Here is a 20,187-nt window from a genome sequence, read left to right on the forward strand (position 1 = left end):
TTTCGCTTGATTGTTTGTGCCGATTCGATTCATCTGTTTTCTCCTTCCAACTAGCAAAGACCCTGCATGTGGTATGCAATGTGATGAGATATCGGTTGCATGCGGACTAGTATATATAGATATTCTGTTTCCCGATATCCATCCACCCCACTTAAGCGCCCTTATCTAGATTCAATGCAAGTTGACTTTAGAATATCGGTTCTCGGTATGCATCATAGTAGCCAGTATGCATGTGCTCAATATCTTCCAGCTAGTCACATAAAGTTGAAGATTCCATGCTTTGCCCCACATGCAGGAATCATTTTTCAAATCAAACATTTGATCCCACAGCCACATGCAGGTTTTTCTCCACAACTCTCAACCTCCAGGGGTAATCTATTAAGAATTAAATCGACATCCCCTACGACAGAAGGTGCACTCTACCACCTAAAGGGTTCTTTATGATAGCAGGAAATATTCCAGATACTCTACTACCCACTTATAACTCCATTGATCACCCGCACCAATTGAAGGTCATACCTATCAAGCCTGACCGTCATGACATCCTACAAAGCCATTATTTTCGATATGGGTGATGTTCTTTTCCAATGGAAACCCCAAATGAAAACCAAAATCTCTGTGGATATTCTGAAAGCCATCGTCCAGTCAGACCTGTGGTATGACTACGAACGAGGCCAAATGAGCGCAGCCGAATGCTATCAGCAGCTGAGCGAAACGTACGGCGTCTCACAAGAGGAGATTGCATCGACATTCCATCAGAGTACGAGCTGTTTGACGCCCAATCCAATAATGGCTGAGTTGCTGCATGAGCTGAAAAGTCGTGGATTCGCAATCTACATGATGACGAATATTCCGCAGCTCGACTTTGACCAGCTGCGGTCCATGGAATATGACTGGCATTTGTTTGACAGAATATTTGCCTCGGGCTACTTGGGAATGCGCAAGCCGGATCGGTGCTTTTACGAACACGTTGTGAAAGAGATTGGTGTGACGGGGGCCGAGGCAATCTTTGTTGACGACAAGAAGGAAAATGTGGTGGCGGCGCAAGATGTGGGTATGACTGGCTTCCTGTTCAAGGGTGCGGAGGCTAGTCAATTTTGTGGAGAGCTGAAGGTTTTGCTAGCTGGAGTTCCTGCAGAGATTTCTGAATAGCAATTGATGACTCCAGCCTCCAGTTATCACATACTATATCGGGAAGATCGGCGTTGTGAGACGATAGATTTGTTGCCTGTGAGATGTGTGACCCATATGCATGACATTCAAAGGCCCTCGTTTATGTGCACATGGAAGTCATCAATCAATTCAACCAATCATTCAAGGACTCATAGTATAATGTGCAATTATTTCGAAGGATGCATTCGTGGGTTTTTTTGAAGTTTTAAATTCGGTATTGTTACAGGCCGTATTATTCGTATTATTCGTATTTTGCGGCTCCAAAAGCGATATAATTGCACTCAAGTCCCCACTTGTTCCTCAACTCTCCAATCAAATCTCTCTCTTCTCTGTATTTATTTTCCTTCGGGTGTCTCCGCATTACGGCCCGGTTTGCTATCTTTGGTTTTTGTTTGGTTTTCTTGCCCTCCGGCTTTCGATCTACATCTTCCATTACCCAATCAAAACCTGAAAGCCATCACATATTCAGCTACAGCTTTCATGCGCAATATTTCCAGAGAGACCAGTCGAGTCCGTCACAGTGTACAATACACATACATGCATGTTCCACCACTTTCCTTCACACCGCAATTCATTTCTCAAATGGAGCTGACGAGGGAATGGACTAGGTACCCAGGACCTTCGATTTACAGGGGTGTTTTGTCCTCCCGAATAATGACGAACTGTGAAACTATTGCGCGTTTTCGAAAAACTGGCAGAGTCAGTTCCTACACGATCCTAATACAGTTGACACCATGGCGCACGCCTTGACGTTTTTCACGCTTGTGATGTCCCCTTTACCTTGGTGCTGAGTTTGACAACGGATAAATGAAGCTAATGAATGGATTGATATAGATCATTGCCGGAATCTCTATACGTCTCACCTGGCGGCTTTTCTTCCATCCATTGAGCAAATTTCCGGGTCCCAGATTGGCGGCTATATCGAATTTGCCGTACATCAAATGGTCGCTTACTGGTGAGCTCCATTTAAAAATCAAGGAGCTTCACGACCACTATGGCGATGTGATTAGAATCCGTCCGAATGCCTTGACATACCGGGACGCTCAGGCCTGGACAGATATCTATTCCCATCGCAAGTCTGGAGCACCTTCATTTGCCAAAGACCCCCAGTTTTACATTCCTTCCTCCAGCGGGGGTGCTGCCAACCTTATCAATTCGAGCGACGCGGACCACAGTGGCCAGAAGCGGCTTTTGACGCATGCGTTCTCGGTACGATCGCTACAAGAGCAGGAACAGCTGATTGTCGGATACATTGACCTCTTCATTCAGCGATTGGGAAGATATACCACCACGGAAGGAGAGAGCGAGGCCTTGGACCTAGTCCATTGGCTTAACTTCCTCACATTCGATATCATTGGAGACCTTGCTTTTGGCGAGCCTTTCGGCTGTCTCGAGAATTCCGAACACCATCCATGGGTTGCCACAATGTTTAAGAGCATCAAGACGGGAGCATTCCTCCGAGCCCTGTCAATATATCCTTTGGTCGCTATGTTCATTCGACAGGCTATGCCTAAGAGCTTGATTCGAAAGCGCCTGGAGCATTATCAACTCAGCAAAGAGCGCGTTGACCGACGATTGGCGACCTCTACATCCCGACCAGACTTCATCTCTTACATTTTGCGTTACAATGATGAACGCGGAATGGAAACCTCTGAGATTCAAACCAATGCGGCGCTGTTAATTCAAGCTGGTAGTGAGACGACTGCGACGGCATTAGCTGCGTGCAATTTCTATCTCCAAAAACACCCAACTTACTACGCCCAGCTCGTTGAGGAAGTCCGCTCATCTTTTAACTCAGAGAAAGAGATCAACTTTCTGTCCGTCGCTCGATTGCCTTTTTTGAATGCCGTTATTGAGGAAGGCTTGCGGATGTATCCTCCATCGCCAGCTATTGGTCCTCGGGTAGTCCCAGAGGGGGGAGCAATGGTATGCGGGCAGCATTTGCCAGAGAAGGTCAGTCTGTCTTCGAGAAAATAGATTTCCTGGTTACAGATCTCCAGAGATCCCTTGACACTGACCAGGTTTTCAATCACAATCAAGACCTCTGTATCAGTCGCCCATTATTCCGCCTTTCGTGGCTCGTGTAATTTTGCGAAGCCTGATTCATTCCTGCCTCAACGGTGGCTTCAAGACACGGGAGATACGCAGTTCAAAAACGACAAACGCGAAGCTCTTCAGCCTTTTTCAATGGGCCCAAGGGCCTGTATAGGCCGAAAGTAAGTTTTCAGTTCGGTCGTGCAATTTTCAGCTTGCCTCTAACCGATCCGCTCATCTAAAACAGCCTCGCCTATGCAGAAATGCGTCTCATTCTTTGCAAATTGTTTTGGAATTTTGACATCAGTCTTGATCCCCGTGTCGTTGACTGGGATAAAGCTAAAAGCTACATCGTTTGGGAAAATCAGCCGTTGTGGGTGCATCTGCACCGGGCGGATTTCTCGAAAATTCGGGGCCGTTGAAGTCAGCCGTTGGGTAGCTAGACAAATACCCCAAGAATATGATAGTTTGGATAACGATAGATAACATTAGACCTATCTCTCAACATTTGAATTCAATGATGGAATTTTCAGCTCTTGAATAGTAAGATGTCTTAAATGTATTTGTAAATGCTAGTAACCTTTCAATGTTGTTGAATGTCGGCGATTCTGAGAAGTGCTGACCCTAATCCGTCTCCGTACAATTGCCCGCATTTTGCTGGTTCTGAGCTGCCGGCAGATCCGTTGGCCGATTCTCCTGCTGGATTGGACGCCATCTTTCAAAATAATATATTAGTATAAGTTTCCAAGGTTCCCGTTGATCAAGTCTTACCGCATCCACTCGTGATGTATGATGCGGCAAAGAAGTTTTGCTGCACAGCGAGTAATAGTGGCCGAAAAAACCACCCAAATGACACGGGCACAAAGTTTTCTTGAAAGACTTGCCAGAATCGACGGCACTAAGCCGGATCAACTCAGCGACCCACGATTCTTCGGAACCTCGTGGAATAGGGTGTCCTGCTATATTTCTTCGGGTCAATATTAGCGAATTGGACGACGGAGACTATCCCATGGAGAAAGGGTTTGGGGGGACGCTTATCCACTTACAGCCCACTGTGATCCAGAATAGGATGATCAGGGTAAAGAGAACATTGGTAAAATTTATTTTGAAGATGTATCGATTACGAATGTTTGAAGATGTATCTGTCAGAACCTCGATGAGGACCTGGGAGAAGAACGAATGGTAATGAGGAGGAAAGAGAAAGAGGAGAAGAAACAACTATGGTGGTATTCTTCTACTGAGCGGGATGGAGGGGAAAGGAAGGAAGGAAGAGAGAAGCTCTTACTTCCTGGACTAACTACCAACCCTAACCCTCTCGCACAAAACCAACCCACGCGCTGGAGCATCTAGGAGCGGACCATGTGACCTCACACGGTTCACTCTCTCCTAACAGTAGTATTGAGTAAAACGGACAATGAATTATTCAAACATGAAGTTTCTACATGTGCGACGGGATTATAAACTTCAAGTTGGAATTTAGCCCAGAAAGGAAGGTATGAATCTAGGTCATGAAAATCCGCACATGGCAACAACATTGAAAAGTACGCGAATCCACGACCTGTCAGAAAAATCACCGCCAATGTATCCAATCCGCCCCTTCAAATGTTCAAAGTTTCCATAAGATCTCGACAATCGCTTCACAAAGTATGGCTTATCAACTAACATTCAATCTGTAGATATTTTCCTTGAATGCTTCAAATATTGGAGAAAATTTTTAAGTCATTAGTGATACATCGTATCAAAAAATACAACCCAAACCTACATGCAGTAGGGTGGTGTAACCAGTGGAGTCAAATCTGGTGGGCTGAGACCGGTTGGGAGCCTTGGAACAACCTTGGAAGGTTGGTGAAGTGGTTGAACCGGGCAGGGGGGGCGAAACAAAGATAAAAAGGCTGTCAAGAGATATATCAATTTGATTGGCCATAGCAACTGTCTTGCCTATATCGAATCAGAGGCACGCAGTGGAGAGAATCACACCATGTATGTATGTGCACTATATCTGCGCGTGATTTCAATTTTGGATACCGGGGGCCCCGATCTCAAAAAAATGTCTAAAAAAAAGAAAATCTGCTAAACTACCATGTCGATCTGTTTGTTTGTGCGATTATCTGCAATCTTTTATTTAGCCTCTGGCTTGCTCTTTTCAGGCTTTTCTTTTTAGAGATTGTCTCCAGTTTCTGAAAATTTTCCAAGTTGATCTCACTTTTTCTCCCAGTCAATCATGACACCAATCCCCTGCGAGAAAATTTTCCTCGACGCAACTCTGCACGACCTTTACGCGCCAGATTTGGGGAAAGACGAAGAAGTCACTCTGTTTTATTTCAACTACACCGAAGCTCTGGCGCTGAAATATGGCATCTCGAAGCCTAGACGATTCATCTACCAGTATGGATCGGCTGTGATCGAAGACGAGGCATTTGTCATTGGCTTGTATTTGCAGCAGTACCCCTTACACATGACCTTTTTCGCCGGCAAGATGCCTGTATATATGATGGACGTGAACGACGATGCAGGGTATAAGGAAGATGTGTTGCGGGTGTTTGCGCACCTTACCACAGACCAACAACCCCGGGTATCCTTTTTCAAGGGCCCAGCCGAACCGATCTGCTCGCCAGGAGAAAGAGTCGCCGTACTCAATCCAACAGACTCTCTTTTGGAACTGCCACATCTGGTGAACCCAGATGTACAGTTTCTTCTCCAGTGCAAACGCACACTGGCGTTTTCCGGCCTTCCGACTCCCGCGACAGAGGTCATTGATACCCATCTTCAACCACTCGAGGTCCAGGATGAGGCGGTTATCTCGAGAGAAGTGCAGCTGATCCTCAATCGTGTCCACCAGCGAAAGCTACCCTTTGTTCTCAAACTGCAGCAATCTGCGGGATCGTTGGGCACCTTCTTTTTCCGTTCTGAGAAGGATCGTCAGCGCTGGATACCAGAAGTGGAAGTTGAGCTCCGGCGAGCATTGCGGCAGTTGAATAGTTCAAACCAGATTTTTCACCCTGCAAGCCTGGTGATTCAGAGTTTTGTTTCTGGTGATACCGTTGCGATTGCCATGTTCATTCCCAAGCAAGGAGACCCGGTCTTTCTAGGCGGTTCTGCCCAATTCCTCAATGATCAGGAACAGTGGATAGGTGGTTCTATATCTTATCGAGAACAAGACTCGATATCTGAGAACTACTCGCCCATCATGCGACAGGTTGCGCGGTTTGTACAGCAGCATGGATACCATGGACCTTTCTGCATGGATTTGATGACTGACAGCAACGGCAACCATCTGGTGATTGATTTGAACCCACGGTGTCCTGCGGGTGCAGCACTTGGCGTGCTTCGCACCCATTTCTCGCGACAGCGAAATCTAGACGAAGCAGCACTTATTATGCCTTTATGTGTATCGGGGACAAGGGACAGATTTGAAAAGGAATTCAGTGAGCAGTGCCTAGAGGGGAGATTGGTTATCACATCGTGGTGTTATCTACGTGGGAGCAATCGCAGTATGGCAGGAGTGATTTTTGCAGCGGAGACAAAGGAGAAATTGCGAGCATTCATTACAATCCTTGAGGATTACCAAGCTAGAGTGGAATAAGAGGGACATACCAAGCACTGCCTAGGTAATATCTGGAGCAACGGAACTAGTGAATATGTACATACTGCTGAAATTCTTCTGGTACAGTGCTGTGTAGGTGACTTTTGCTGGGGTAAATTGATCCAGCACTTGAGAATTAGAACCCTCAATGAGCCTCTTAAACCCTAGTATGTAGAACTTGGGGGGAAATTTCACCACATATTTGGCTTCCTCAGTTGATTGACAAACATCTACTTTTACGTTGAATGAAACTCGTGCAAATACCAGAAATTCTTGACTGTCACCAAATCCCGCCCTCTACTACGCGGGAACCTGTGTTTTTTGCAGCACCTGATTGGCTGAGAGGCCCAAAGTGGGTCCAAACAGTCTTTGTCTCTAGATGACCCTAGAGTCGGTCTTAGGGGACGGTCAGGTGATTCCAATGATGCTACCAGTCGACCATCTCCCTTGAAGGTTTCATGGACCCTACCGCCGCGCGAGCCACATCAGTACGGCCTGTTTGGATATTTATTTAGCAGTGCCCCCAGTATGTACATTTGGCCAAGTCGATGCACTGTCTCCACATGCAGGGAAGTACCCGCCTGAATATTGGAAGAACATCCAGATGTGAAGACTGGTGGAACATGTACTTTAGCGTCAGGATAGGCAAGTGGACAAATTGCAACTCCGAGGTCCGTATCGAATGCGGAGATAATCACGGACGAAACCTGGAAGCTCATTTGTCTTGCAACAAGGCAGAATTTACGCGGTCGGCACAAGGATCACGGGCAGAAATGTGATATATCAAGAAATTTCAATTTCAAAGATCGAAATTGTATGCAAGCAATACCTGCATAGGATCCTAGCCTAGAAAGTAATCGAGCTGCATTTCGGAAGTCTTATGGTTTTGAGCCTAGGGGTGTGGAGCATAATAGATTTCAAGCCGTAAGCATCTCCGTAGTAAGTGGAAACCTCGGTGCCTATTACTAAGGTATTTAAAATTCTATACCAAGGCGAAACATGTAAATTACGCTTAGCGTCAGTCCCACCTGAGGGACAATATGCAGGTGGATCTTTCCCACCGTGGAGAAAGCAGTTCAGCTTCACACTTGAAATGATCCACCTTTACATTAGGGCTGCCTAATTGCACCTAGTCGGGAATAGCAAGTTTGAAGTTGGGCCGTTCCGGGTTTGAAGACGACCCTACATAACTCTCCCCAACGTGCAGCCTATCACAAAAGGTCCCACAATGCAAAAGCAATACAAACGTGCTTACCATGTTCGATCGCGCCGATAATCTCCATAAGGTGGCAAATTCATCACAGTCCGTCCGACTCTCTCTGTGTTCTCATCCTACGGTATTTGCAAAGAGCAGTTAGGGGAAAAGCCCCACTCAACATTTGTTTGACCGTTCAACGAGCTCATAAGAAATACAAAGGGGCTTCCACTTCAAATCATCATATTCTGAATATTTGTACAGATTAATTGATACAGGCTTGGAACTCTTAGAAATCTTGTCGCCGCCGCGGGGGAATTGAATCTCTATTATAAAAATCGAACAATTACTTATCGCTTAGCACAGTTGAAGTGACAAGTCTCAGAAGCAGATTAACATGGAATAGCATTGTACATATTTCCCGACAAGAAAGGTCTTATCCGACAATGTTGCAACGTCAATTTTTTGGAAACTCTCATTCAAGCGGCATCTCTGGTAGATAGCAGAAAATACCAAAAATAATGATGAGAGCAACAGAATACATCACTATCCTGAAGTTAGTTCCAAAACGAAAATTCCAAAGTTGTGAGAAGACGGTTGCCAGTGCCTCACCAGGAACAATTTGAAATGCTTTTATGAAGTCAAACCGCATGATTGACTGTAGCGATTCCGGTAGAGAGAAGGCGAATCGACTGTCCTTTAAGACTTTCCCAATCATCTGGGTATAAAAACATATCAGCAAAATACTCAACTATATCATATTCCGTCCTGGTGAAGTATACTGACTTGTGTTGAATCCGAGTCTTGTCCAATGGAGTGAAGTAAACACTTTTTGAACATATTTTGGGTGACTGCGGAGACTACAGTCACACCAATCATTATACCCAGCTGTTGAGTTAGATAGTAGACTGTGAATGCGGCGGAGGTCATCTGTTTGGGAGTTGAGGCCGAAAACCCAACGAAAGAAGTTGTGAACATGCCGCCCACCCCAAGCCCTACACTGACTGTGTATAGAATTTCTAAAACACCTGGTCCTTGCTGTCTCCGAAAGCTTATCAGAACATTCGCCACTATTGCGATTGTGCAGCTCAGGAAGGATAGAATTTTATATTTCCCCGTTCTGTTCCGCAAATTAGCGTCGCTGCCCATGAATTGTTACTAAGAGACAACTTACCGCTTTATAATTCGTCCAGCAATGATAGAGCCCATGACAAGCCCACCCGTCATGGGTAGAAAAGCTGTAGCAGCAAGAGAATTGGAGACATTCTCTGTCCGAATCCAAAACTCTGCAAACTGACTCATTGTCTATACACGCAATTAGCTTCAGCGTACTCTCTTGGGATATCTTTGACTTACGCCATAGTTCCCAAATAAGAGAAGGAATTGTAATATGCAAGCCGCGTAAGTCCCGTTTGCTTTGATCAGCTCGAACGATACAAGTGGGTTTACTGTCCAGTATCGCTCATTGAGTCCATATAGTATGCCGCCGATGAAGATAGTAATCTACCCCTCTACTACGCGCGAACCTGTGTTTTTTTGCAGCACCTGGTTGGCTGAGAGGTCCAAAGTGGGTCCAAAGACAATGCTACAGCTGGGGACTCGGATTGGCTTTAGGTTCAATCGCCGCGCGCAGCGCGGCGACAATACTTGTAATTAATGCTTCCCTGATTGTGTTTCCTATCGGTCTTTCATCCGAGGCGAATTGGCACAGTCCGATGATAGCTCCAAGTGTGATTCCAAGAAGAGTGATTCCTATCAAGTTCAACTGTAGCTGGGAGGGAGATTTGTTCCTTTTGGTGGGCGATGGCAATCTCCAATAAGTCAAGATAAAACAGATAAAGGCCAAAGGCGCCTGGATGATGAAGGAGTACCTCCAACCGATTCCATCGGCCAATATCCCTCCCAAGGGGCCACCAACGCTAATAGCAAAAGTCATTACCATCGCTATATATGATCTCAATACCGCGACTTGTTTTATCGGTACCGTGTCTAGTATGCGGTCAGTCGGATGCCTATGCAAATTGTATCGGGGCTATCACCATTCAGAATGACACTGATCAAGTCATTCATGCCAGATCCACCAGCGCCAGCGATAAATCTGCCAATAATCGCAACCCAGATCGATCTCGACACGCCACTTTCAGAAAATGTCAATTGCGTAGTAACTCTGAAGAGTTAGTATTGACTCACGTAGTCATACACCCGGCAGCGAACATGAGATATGCGGCCAGGAGAGGGAACTTGTAACCATAAACCTCGCAAATTCGCCCATACTAGAATTGTCAGTCAGCAGGATTCTGGGACAAGTCATCCGGAACTCGCCCACCAATGGAAATGTGATGATGTAACCCAAATTGTAGCCGGCGATAAGCCAGGGTCCCAGGGAAGCGTGATTAAACTGGGATGCAATCTCCGTGTGAATCGATAGAACAAATGTTTCGTCAGTGTAGGCAAGGAAAGACCCTATCAATACCCCTGGTGTCAGCTTTATTCCTAATTGCAACAAGTCACCTGGGCAGATTTGCAGTTTATCAAATACCTAAGAGAGCAACAGTGAAAAATAGGCGGTCCACTGGTGATTTTCCATCTTCTTTTGAACCTTTCCCTCTCTCTGGATCATCTGCTTGGTCGCTTGGACTGGGATTTAGCGGCGTGTTCTCATCCATTGTGGTCTTCATGACGCTTATCGTGACGACAAGCGAAACGGATGTATGGGGAGAGGAATTACACCATTCTAGCTGAATGATATATCTTGAAAAGTTCACCGCTCGGTAAACTTCTCTGGGACGCCTGGTCTTCGGGCAATAATCAGTTTGATATTACATGGACTCCCTTGCCGATCGATTTGCGACTGGGGATGCATCCGGCACACAAGACTAGTGGCGAACAACAAATCTGGTTCACAGCTATTGGCCATTTCAATGACTGGTGATTCCGCCCACTTCATTCAATTGATGTTTCATTCAAATGTTATCAATTAGATTCTGCCTACTTGAGGCGGACCATTATGCAGCATTCACTATTGATATTTGCTTCTCCTCGGCTTCCAGATGCGTCTCTGTTGTTTTACGTTCGTGTTCTTTTACTGAAAGTTTTCTCTCCATCACATTATGATTTCAGCCACAAAAACACACATCAGACAACACTTGTATTTGAATGCATGTGCTGACCGTCACGCGAGGCCTCAAAGTTAGTCACTATCAATAAGAAAATCCTCGCACACTGTGCAAGAGATCGGGCTTGGGACTCATGACTTTATTGGCTGTTTGCTCTCGCGTTAAGCTCTCTCCACACTCCAGATGTCAAGTGCTGACGCGCAGGATAAGAAACGTGGAGTTCGCATAAGGCTTGGAGGCTTGGGCTAGATTGATTTTTCCTTCTCAGGCCAGAATGTTTGTCAGGAGAAAGTTCTCCGTAGTCGAGCTGCACCTTCGGAGTGATCCACGGTGCAGAAAGTAGTCCAGCTGCATATCGGAGCTCCGGAATACCTCTTTAAGCCTAGCCGTGTGGGGCATAACACATCGATCTCACTTAGCGTCGGATCCGCTTGCACATTTGGAGTCCCACAGACCCACACTCACACTTGGAATACCTAATTGGGAATAGCAAGCATGCACGTGGGTCATTCCAAGTGCGAAGATGATCATTTAATCAAATTTGCAGGTAAATCACTCCAAATACTATGCAGCTCAGATCACTTATAGTTTGTGGGCTAAAGTCATATTCCAACTAGCAAAAGTAGTCATTCAAACAAATACTAGTACCAATTAGGCAGGACCAAGGTTGCAGCATGGTCAAACAGTCCTCGGCTTCGAACAAAGTTTCTGTGAACTTCATTTCAATGTTCTGTTTATGAAGTTCAAGATGTGAAGTTCAAGGGTTGGTCTTAAGGTGCTAATTACTACATTCAATGGTAATCATGCGCTCTAGAATTTGAACTTGTTCGATACCGAAAGTTTAAATATTCAATGCTTGACTGTTTTCTATATAACCCTTCTGTGGACATGTTTAATATCAACATTTGAACAATCCTTTTGTCGATAGTGGGGAAGGCTTTGCCTCAAGTGCTGCGTAGCCCTGCGGTGTTCATGGTAAGACTATCTCCTCTTGTCGTCTTCGGACAGAAAGCCTGGCATCTTTATTGGTAGCCAGGGCCGTCCCATGCCACTCAACCTTTGAGCTTGTCCCTTCTGCGAACTTGAAATCGTACTTCAATAGGATATGACACAGAGTAATCTTCATTGATGCAGAGGCAAAAAACCTTCCAGGGCATGCATTTCTTCCGTATCCAAATCCAATATGATCGGAACTACTGGAGACCAGTTGAAACATATTCTGACCAGTATCTTCTCGCAATTTGGCGAAGCGAAATGCGTCGTACCGATTTGCGTTAGGGTAAATATCATCATCCCACATCTGGTTTGAAGCAGTAAAATTGACAATCTCCCCTTTTCTTATCACCACGCCATTGGGCAATTTGACCGTGTCCTCGGCCATCCGCGAGACCGTGGCTAGGCGAGTAGTATATGTTAGCAATTGAAGATATCTGTTAGATCCAAATCCCACTCACTGAACGACATTGGCTTCATCCGCTGACTCTCCTTGATCGCACTATCAAGTAGCTTCAGATTGTAAAGAGTCGCGGTACTCCATGACTGATTTTTCATAACAGACACAATCTCTTTGCGCAACTCACTAACCACATCGGGTAGTTTTGCCAAATCGCAGAGAAGTTGAGTAAGACAATCGGTAGTTGTATGTAGCGAAGCAATAGATAATCGAAGTTGTAGCTCTGCGGGGTCATAGGGTCGTCCCTGGGAGCCCTCTTCAAACCAGTCAATCGCATCATCACTAGCTGGTAAGGATGTATCAAGTTGGGTTGCTCTCCGCGCTTTACGGTCTTCAAGAATTGGGTTGATCAGATCGCGTGCCTTTTGGAGGTCTGATCTCATTCTGCGGCATGTAGGCGAAATCCATGCCACCAGTGGGCATAAAAAGCGCGGCCACTGACGCAAGAAATCCGACGCGACAAAGAGATCAGAGACGTGGTTTCGAGTAATTCGACGCCAGTTAGGATCCTGCCGAAGTTCGTTTGAGAGAAAAACGCGAGCCGATTCTTGTGATACAATATCCAGCATGCTGGAATATACCTCGATGCTATGCCAATCTGCATGCATTTAGTAAATAGAGGTTGAAAGAAGATGAGGGAAAGCGTAGCAAGAGCCCAGGGGTCTATTTCTTACCTTCACTTTCAGAAAAGACATTCTGGAGCTCAGCGCTGGCTTCTTCAGAAATAGGCACCATGGTGTGCTCTAAGCAATTCGAAGTTAATCAGAAATCCTCTCTCCATATAAGGTGTTTCAAGAGGCCGCTCGGAGGCCACTCACCTATATGCTGCTTCAGTTTTATTCTGATGGTATCCCGAAAAATAGTAACAGCGGTCGGCTCATCGCTGGACACGTCGAATCCCGAGAGATTCCCAAACCATTTCTAGGGAATCGGGTCAGATTTTTCATTCTTAGAGTATGAACTTGCAAAATCACATACCTTGTTGACTAGGCCCCAAAGACTGAATCGCTTGTCATTGCAAATATCTCTGATAAATTTAACTCCAATGACCAGCTCGACTCCAATATCCGTGCCCACATAGAACCCATCAGGAAACTAATGATTCTAACTTTAGCGAAGATCAGTAAGCCATACAGTCTATTTTGTACTCGCCTTTGACAGTCCCGCGCAGAATATCTGCCGTGTTTCATTGCGAAACCGCTGTTTGACTTTGGTCCATGATAGGTCGAAAATTTTCTTTCCATTCACAACTGGCAACGAGGGACAAGACCATGATATTGTGGATAGGAAGAGTCCGACCGACACCACGACCAGTAGGATATCTGTCAAATATGACATTTTCGGTTACCGAAGGCACGTCGGTAGAGAGCGCCGAAGAAAAGCGACAGATTTTTGCGATGCGAATTTGAGCAAGGAAATGTTGGAAGGTAGGAAATAAATCAATGCCTATTCTTTGAGGATTGACGATCGAGGTATGGAGGAGGTCTTACAAATACGCATGCATTATCGTCACTTACCAAGGTAAGTGAGAAATTTTATCGCGTGCATATTTTGGTGCAGGCTAGTACCTACTAGTAGTATAGATTTAGTCCAGTCGAGACGATGTATATCTGCAGTGTGTTCAAATTTATTGGACATGTGCATAGAGCGTATCTTGCATACACAACAATAATCCTGGCCCAGAATATCTCGGCACGAGAATGGCGCTTCTCTGTGCATATGTTCCGCAAGCTGAACTCGCACCCATGTAAGAATATCATTTTTCATTGACGGTCCACTTTAGAACATAACCGCCCTGAAATGGCGCAGCCTCACCGCCTACTGGCGATTGTAGTAAGTAGTAAGTACCGATATGGATTAGCGGGATCCAGTCACGACTCACTTACAACCCTGTGGCGTTTGGTCAGTGCTCGTTAGCCCCATTTAGGGACTCCGCACCGCTAAAAAAAAATCGTGCTCAAGGCGAGTCCACTGCAATGAAATTTGCTACTCAGAGTACGGTAGACCACTAGGGGACCGCCGACTCTAGAAAGGGGGCTACAGAAGAAGAAGACAAGATCATGCGAGTATTGGATGATATTGGGAACTACGAGAGAGAGAGAAAGAAGAGAGAGAGAGAGAGAGAGAGAGAGAAAATAAGAGGGGACTATCTACAAGGACTCGGAGGGTATCACATACAGGTGATAGGTACAGGGTAGGAACAACGTATCTCCTTAAGGAAGATACCGTTCAACACCGGCCCACCCCACTTCTTATGACCACCTCCCTCCAGAGCTAGCTGCTATATATACGCCTATAACAATAATAATATCGAGGTTACAGCAAAAAAAAATTGAAAATTGAAGTAATTCATATTTGATTGATAAGAAGAGAGGTGCAGTAGGCAGGCAAGTCTGGGCTCTAAATAGAAGAGCAAAGAACAAGGCGAGGGCGTAATGTTACACAAATCCTATAATCCCTCATCCTTGTACGCAAACCGGACAAAGCCTTGTTGCACATATTATCGGGCGGAAGAGCATTGACAGAAAAGCACCTTCCCCTGACAGGTGCTAGGTATTCAGTCCGTCCTAATTATTTACTTGATTTAAAGCTATTTTGTCGATCGCATGACCCCTGGTGAGTACGTCGTAGGCTGCGCAGACTACGTAGGGCGCCAAAATGCATGAAAGCCCGTGGCTATAGGTCCAATCGGACTTAACTTCAATGTCAGTTTTCCGTCTTTCCAATATTAATATATCGAAAAAGTTGACTACAAAAGTCGGAGATATGATGGGTCACTCATGTCAGTCTGCCACATGCCATTTTACATCGAGAACGCAGGCAACTAGTAACTAGAAAAACAGACGGGAACAGACGGTAACTCAAAGCCAAATCTGCTTGTTGATCATCCCCAGCGCAAAATCCTTATGTTTGACAGTGAATGTTGATCATGTGATTTGGGGTAGCCCCTACTGGTCCACCATACTGTAGGGGGGCCCTAAGGGTGCGCCCCATTCATAGGATTCTCCAATCTCTGCATTCGTCCAACACGCATGTTCGTTGATATAGCAAAGATCAACATTCGCCATTTCCGCTGCTTGCATCGCTTCCTCGCGATAGTAACGGATTTCCCGTCCACACTCGTCGTACCACACCACGAGGACGGTTCCTGCGTCGGGACCTTCGGTGGCAAAAGATGTTTCATCAACAATATAGATGCGCCCTCTTACTAGTCGGAAGAGGTACTGCGCAAAAAAGCATATCCAAGGGTTTTCATCTTCCACTGGGTCATATCCGTCTTCCTCGGCTCGCTGGGCATCACCACTCTCACGCTCAATTCTCCCTTCCAGGGCCTCCTGAATATATTCCTCATATTCTTCAAACAAATCATCACTATCGAGTAGCTGTGGAGCACGAAGGAAAATCTTTTCCCAGTTGGAACCGAAGTTGTACAAGGATGAGTCGTTGTAAACTTTAGGTGGGATAACAATCATGGAATCAATGTAATTTTGAATCTGAGCCCAAGAGACTTCTGAGGAAGGGTCATAGTAGGTACGAAGCCAACAAGTATCACCTTTCAAATTCCGCTCAGTGGGTAGGCGGATACGATCCAAGAGGTCTTGACTATGTGGTGGAAGTTCTCGTACAGATTGCTTCCTTAGTCCTTCCTGCTGCATTCGATACGGCTATTCCGATAAGTTGGTCTAGTAAGAATAATCGGGGGCCAAAATGAAATGAACTCGCGACCACGGACTCCGAGTGCCACATATTTAGCGAAGATTTCCTCCCGTTGAGCATCAGTAGATAGCGAGGAGTCTTCTTGCCAATGCTCCTAGAATAGTGTTAAAATGTGTGAATAAGCATTCAGTGGATGAACTTACCAGAAGGAACAAATCTTCCTGCGAGACTTTAAAGGTGGCCATACTGCAGAGTGTTTCCAAGAGAGATGATGGTGGGACAGTGAGAAAGTTATTCGAGATTGTCTCGGTACTAAGGATGGGTCAATTTTCTTGGCAGGGGCTTATCTTGAAGTTGGCGGTCAAGCAATACCAAGTGGAGAATGTCTTAGAATGTTCAGCAGGAAATATGGAAGCGAAGCGAAGCTTGAAACAAAATTTGGAAATTGGATGTGAGGGAAAGAAAAGAGAAGATAAAAAATTGAGGGGTACTGGCGATTTTAGCCGCCATCCGGAAAATAGAGAATATGACATAATCAAATTCCAAATTGGCAGAATTTCAAATTTCAAATTTAAATTACAAATTTAAATTACAAACAAATCTACCCCAAACTGGGATACCCAAATTTTACCCCACTTAATCCTATCGCTTCCTCATATTCTCTTTGTATATACTCCTCCACCATCTCAATCGCTCGTATCAAGCGCGCCCTATTTATGCTCCCATTCCCATTCCAAATATTCGCTCGAGATATTTTAATCCGACGGACAATCGCTGGCCATTCTTCCAGTGGAATACCCATTCCTGGAGGTGGAAATAGCTCCTAATCATGATTAAGCCTAAGACCCCTTCTTAAGCCTGAGCCTGAAGCTTCTCCTATAGTAGAAGCTTATACAGGTGATGATTAGTATTCACGTGAAGTTGAAGACTCTCTAGGCGTCATAAATTATATAGTATATACTATTGCCTGAGGTGTTAGTAGCTATCCTTCTTTTTGAGGTGTTTGGGGAGCTTTTCCTTTCCCTTTTCCTTTATCTGTAGTATCATCAACTATTAGCTAGATTACTTTATCCTAGTGCATTTTTAGTCATTTATTATTAAAATATTTACTTGTTGTCTGATCTCTGTACCGGCTAATCCTTATATAAACTATATTTTTAGACTGCTATTTAGTATCCTTTTTTCTAGCCTAAGCTTGTTGCTGGGCTTATTTTCTTTTAAGAGGGCTAGAAGATAAACCCTTATATATATTCTGAATAGGGGTTATAGAGACTATAGGAGTTTCTAAAGTAAGATTAATAGGTAGTATTATATAATATGAGAAACTAGATTCTTCTGAATCTGGCTCTGACTCTTAATCTTCTTATAACCTAATATTACCCCCTTATACTATTATAGATGAATCTGAATCTTATGGAATAGTTTATTATGGTTACAGTTGTAGTTGACTTTAAGTTTAAGTTGGTTATATGAAATATCTTATTAGTACTATTCCTATTTAAATTTCTCTTAAGTTTAAATCCTCTCCTAAAAGATTAAGTAGAAATACTAGGGCCTAAGGACTAGATTAGTAGGAGGTATATGATATATAGAAGCTAGGAGGAATAAGCTATTAATGGAAATAGCTTCTATATTATTGGTGGAAGTTAACATCCTCTCTCCTAAATCTAATATTAGTATAATATTAATTATAGCACTAAATAAGTACTTAATATATATATACCACTTAAGTCCATCATACTAATACCTAATAAGACTAGTTTTAGCCCCTTAACCAGGCTTAAATTAGTATACTACCTCTCACCAGCCACCTATAAGTATCTACTTTATAATAGTATTATATCTATATCAGATCTCCTCTAGGTGTTTAGGCTTCCGATTAGGTATATATATTATACCTAAATACTCCTATCTAATATACTAATATAAAGCACCTTATTTCTTAAAGACTTACCTATATATTATTATACTATATAATATAATATTATATACCCTAGTATTCTCCTTACTAAGGATAACTTATAGGTAAGATAGGGTATATAGATAAAGAACTATATCAAAGTTTATATTACTAAAATCTCTTATTAGGAAATTGTAAGATACCCTATCAGCCATAAATAATATATAGTATACTACTAGATACTAGCTAGGGTTATAATTAGGGATCGGTCCTATATAGCTTAAGCTTAGTATATATATTATTTATATATTAAAGAAAGGTTCTCACTATAGGTATATCCCTACCTTAGATAAGGATTTTAAGTAGTTAGGACTTTAGCTTATTTAAATACTATAAGCTAAATACCTAAACTATCTTATATAGTAAGTTAGGATATTTTGATAAAATATTATTAAAATATTATTAGAAAAAGTAGAGGGAAAGGATATCTAGAGAGGATGGATAGATAAACTCTTAGTAGTAAGTAATACTAATATATATATCTTAATATCTACCTTAGGTATAAATATATAATATATATTTATTAAATAATATATCTTCTTTTTTCTTTATATCTATATATTTTATTATTAGATATTCTAAGGGATAGTTTAAGTTTATCTCTAAGGATATTTTAAATTTATTTTCTTAAGTTTTTATTAAAGAAAGAAAGAAAAAAAAGATACTAAAAAAAAATAAAGGAAAAAACAAAAAGGGATCCAAAGAAAACCTTAAAGAAAAACTAAAAGGGATACACTAAGAAATAATATTTCTACTTCTTATATAATAAGGGGAAGGTTTAATAATATCTTTAGTAAGTTTAGTCTACTTAGTCTAATTCTAAGTCTACTTTAAACCTTAAGTTATAGCCTTTGGTTGTTCTTTAGAATATGGCTATTAGTAAGGTTAAGGCTGTGCTTATTAGTAAGGTTAAGGTTGAGTTTATTAGTATTAAGGATATGATTTTTGGTAGGATACTTAGCTTTATATAATAGATACTTGGTTTTATATAGCTTCCTAAGCTTCCTAAGCTTTAATAGTAGTTTTAGCCACTTAGGATTATAAGGATTAATCCTATAATTGATCCTACTTAAAAAGGTTAGATTAAGTTTAATAAAGAATCTACTAAAGTCTTACCTATAGAGTTTATATTTAGGCTTCTTCTAACCTAGCCTCTAGCTAAGCTTTCTTAGCCTATATTCTTTTAAACTTATCTTAGATATATTCTATTCTAGGAGGCTAAATAAACCTACTTAGGGTAAGCTAATTATCTCTAATTACTCTTTCTCTTACTATAAGTAATAGGGAGCCTATTAGTATTATTAATAAAGTAAAAAGAGGTAAAAGATTATTATTAAGAGAACTAGGAAGTTCTATAATATAAGAAGTATAAGAATTAAGCTCTTACTCCTTATCTTTAATCTTTATCTTAATCTCTGTCTTAATCTCTATCTTAATCTCTGTCTTAATATTCTTATTACTTTTATCTACTTCTAATACCTTATATTAAATAAAGATTATAAAAATATTATATTTATCCTTTAGCTTAGTAAAGCCAAATTCAAGAAGATTAGTAAGTTTGTACTTATTATCCTTTAAATTCGAGATAAATAAGGGCTTTTTGGGATTTCCCTGAACTCTAATTGTGAGTTGTAGTTTATTGGTTGGCTTGTAATATTTATGTAGGAAGTCGGCTGAGACTACTAAAAAAAGATCCTTTTTAATAAAATCTTTAAAATTGTTGATTGTTCGATTTTAGAAGGAATAGAAGGTAGTTGCTAGAATTTAAATATTAGGCTCTGCTCTTTGATTTATAGCTGAAAGGTATATACTAAGTTCCTTAAGGCTCTTCTGACTGTCTAAAAAGACTTTTTGAAGGTAGAAGGATAAAATAACCTGGAAATGCTGAGGAGTACCTAGTTAAATTAGCTGCTCTGCTTGTGCTGTCCTATTTGAATGTTAAAAGGCTAAGGTAATACCTTAACAAACTGGCCTAGATGTAGTCCTATAGATATGCTCTTATTAAATATAGTTTGT

The 20,187-nt window shown here is 42.7% G+C and overlaps 6 protein-coding genes across 6 annotated transcripts; 3 read left to right on the forward strand and 3 right to left on the reverse strand.

Moving 5' to 3' along the window:
- Window positions 1-537: 537 nt before the first annotated feature.
- N7466_007201 (HAD family hydrolase) lies at window positions 538-1,152 on the forward strand (the record flags this gene model as incomplete). Its single annotated transcript, XM_057166590.1, has 1 exon — window positions 538-1,152. The coding sequence occupies one exon, from the start codon at window positions 538-540 to the stop codon at window positions 1,150-1,152; it is 615 nt and encodes a 204-aa protein (XP_057019631.1).
- Window positions 1,153-1,827: 675 nt separating this feature from the next.
- N7466_007202 (cytochrome P450) lies at window positions 1,828-3,693 on the forward strand (the record flags this gene model as incomplete). Its single annotated transcript, XM_057166591.1, has 4 exons — window positions 1,828-1,872; window positions 2,008-3,126; window positions 3,214-3,376; window positions 3,455-3,693. 4 exons carry the CDS (start codon window positions 1,828-1,830, stop codon window positions 3,691-3,693), a joined length of 1,566 nt encoding a protein of 521 aa, XP_057019632.1.
- A 1,735-nt stretch (window positions 3,694-5,428) lies between these two features.
- N7466_007203 (putative solid-state culture specific protein) lies at window positions 5,429-6,790 on the forward strand (the record flags this gene model as incomplete). Its single annotated transcript, XM_057166592.1, has 1 exon — window positions 5,429-6,790. One exon carries the CDS (start codon window positions 5,429-5,431, stop codon window positions 6,788-6,790), a length of 1,362 nt encoding a protein of 453 aa, XP_057019633.1.
- A 3,184-nt stretch (window positions 6,791-9,974) lies between these two features.
- On the reverse strand, window positions 9,975-10,663 carry N7466_007204 (transporter; the record flags this gene model as incomplete). Its single annotated transcript, XM_057166593.1, has 4 exons — window positions 9,975-10,122; window positions 10,176-10,258; window positions 10,312-10,448; window positions 10,525-10,663. The coding sequence occupies 4 exons, from the start codon at window positions 10,661-10,663 to the stop codon at window positions 9,975-9,977; spliced, it is 507 nt and encodes a 168-aa protein (XP_057019634.1).
- Window positions 10,664-12,071: 1,408 nt separating this feature from the next.
- On the reverse strand, window positions 12,072-13,744 carry N7466_007205 (cytochrome P450; the record flags this gene model as incomplete). Its single annotated transcript, XM_057166594.1, has 6 exons — window positions 12,072-12,496; window positions 12,556-13,152; window positions 13,229-13,297; window positions 13,373-13,475; window positions 13,533-13,649; window positions 13,703-13,744. 6 exons carry the CDS (start codon window positions 13,742-13,744, stop codon window positions 12,072-12,074), a joined length of 1,353 nt encoding a protein of 450 aa, XP_057019635.1.
- A 1,758-nt stretch (window positions 13,745-15,502) lies between these two features.
- Window positions 15,503-16,456, reverse strand: N7466_007206 (uncharacterized protein; the record flags this gene model as incomplete). Its single annotated transcript, XM_057166595.1, has 3 exons — window positions 15,503-16,219; window positions 16,288-16,365; window positions 16,415-16,456. 3 exons carry the CDS (start codon window positions 16,454-16,456, stop codon window positions 15,503-15,505), a joined length of 837 nt encoding a protein of 278 aa, XP_057019636.1.
- Window positions 16,457-20,187: the final 3,731 nt, after the last annotated feature.

Source organism: Penicillium verhagenii (genome assembly GCF_028828195.1).
Source record: "Penicillium verhagenii strain IBT 33310 chromosome Unknown utg000007l_segment0_segment0, whole genome shotgun sequence".
NCBI classification, from domain to species: Eukaryota; Fungi; Ascomycota; class Eurotiomycetes; order Eurotiales; family Aspergillaceae; genus Penicillium; species Penicillium verhagenii.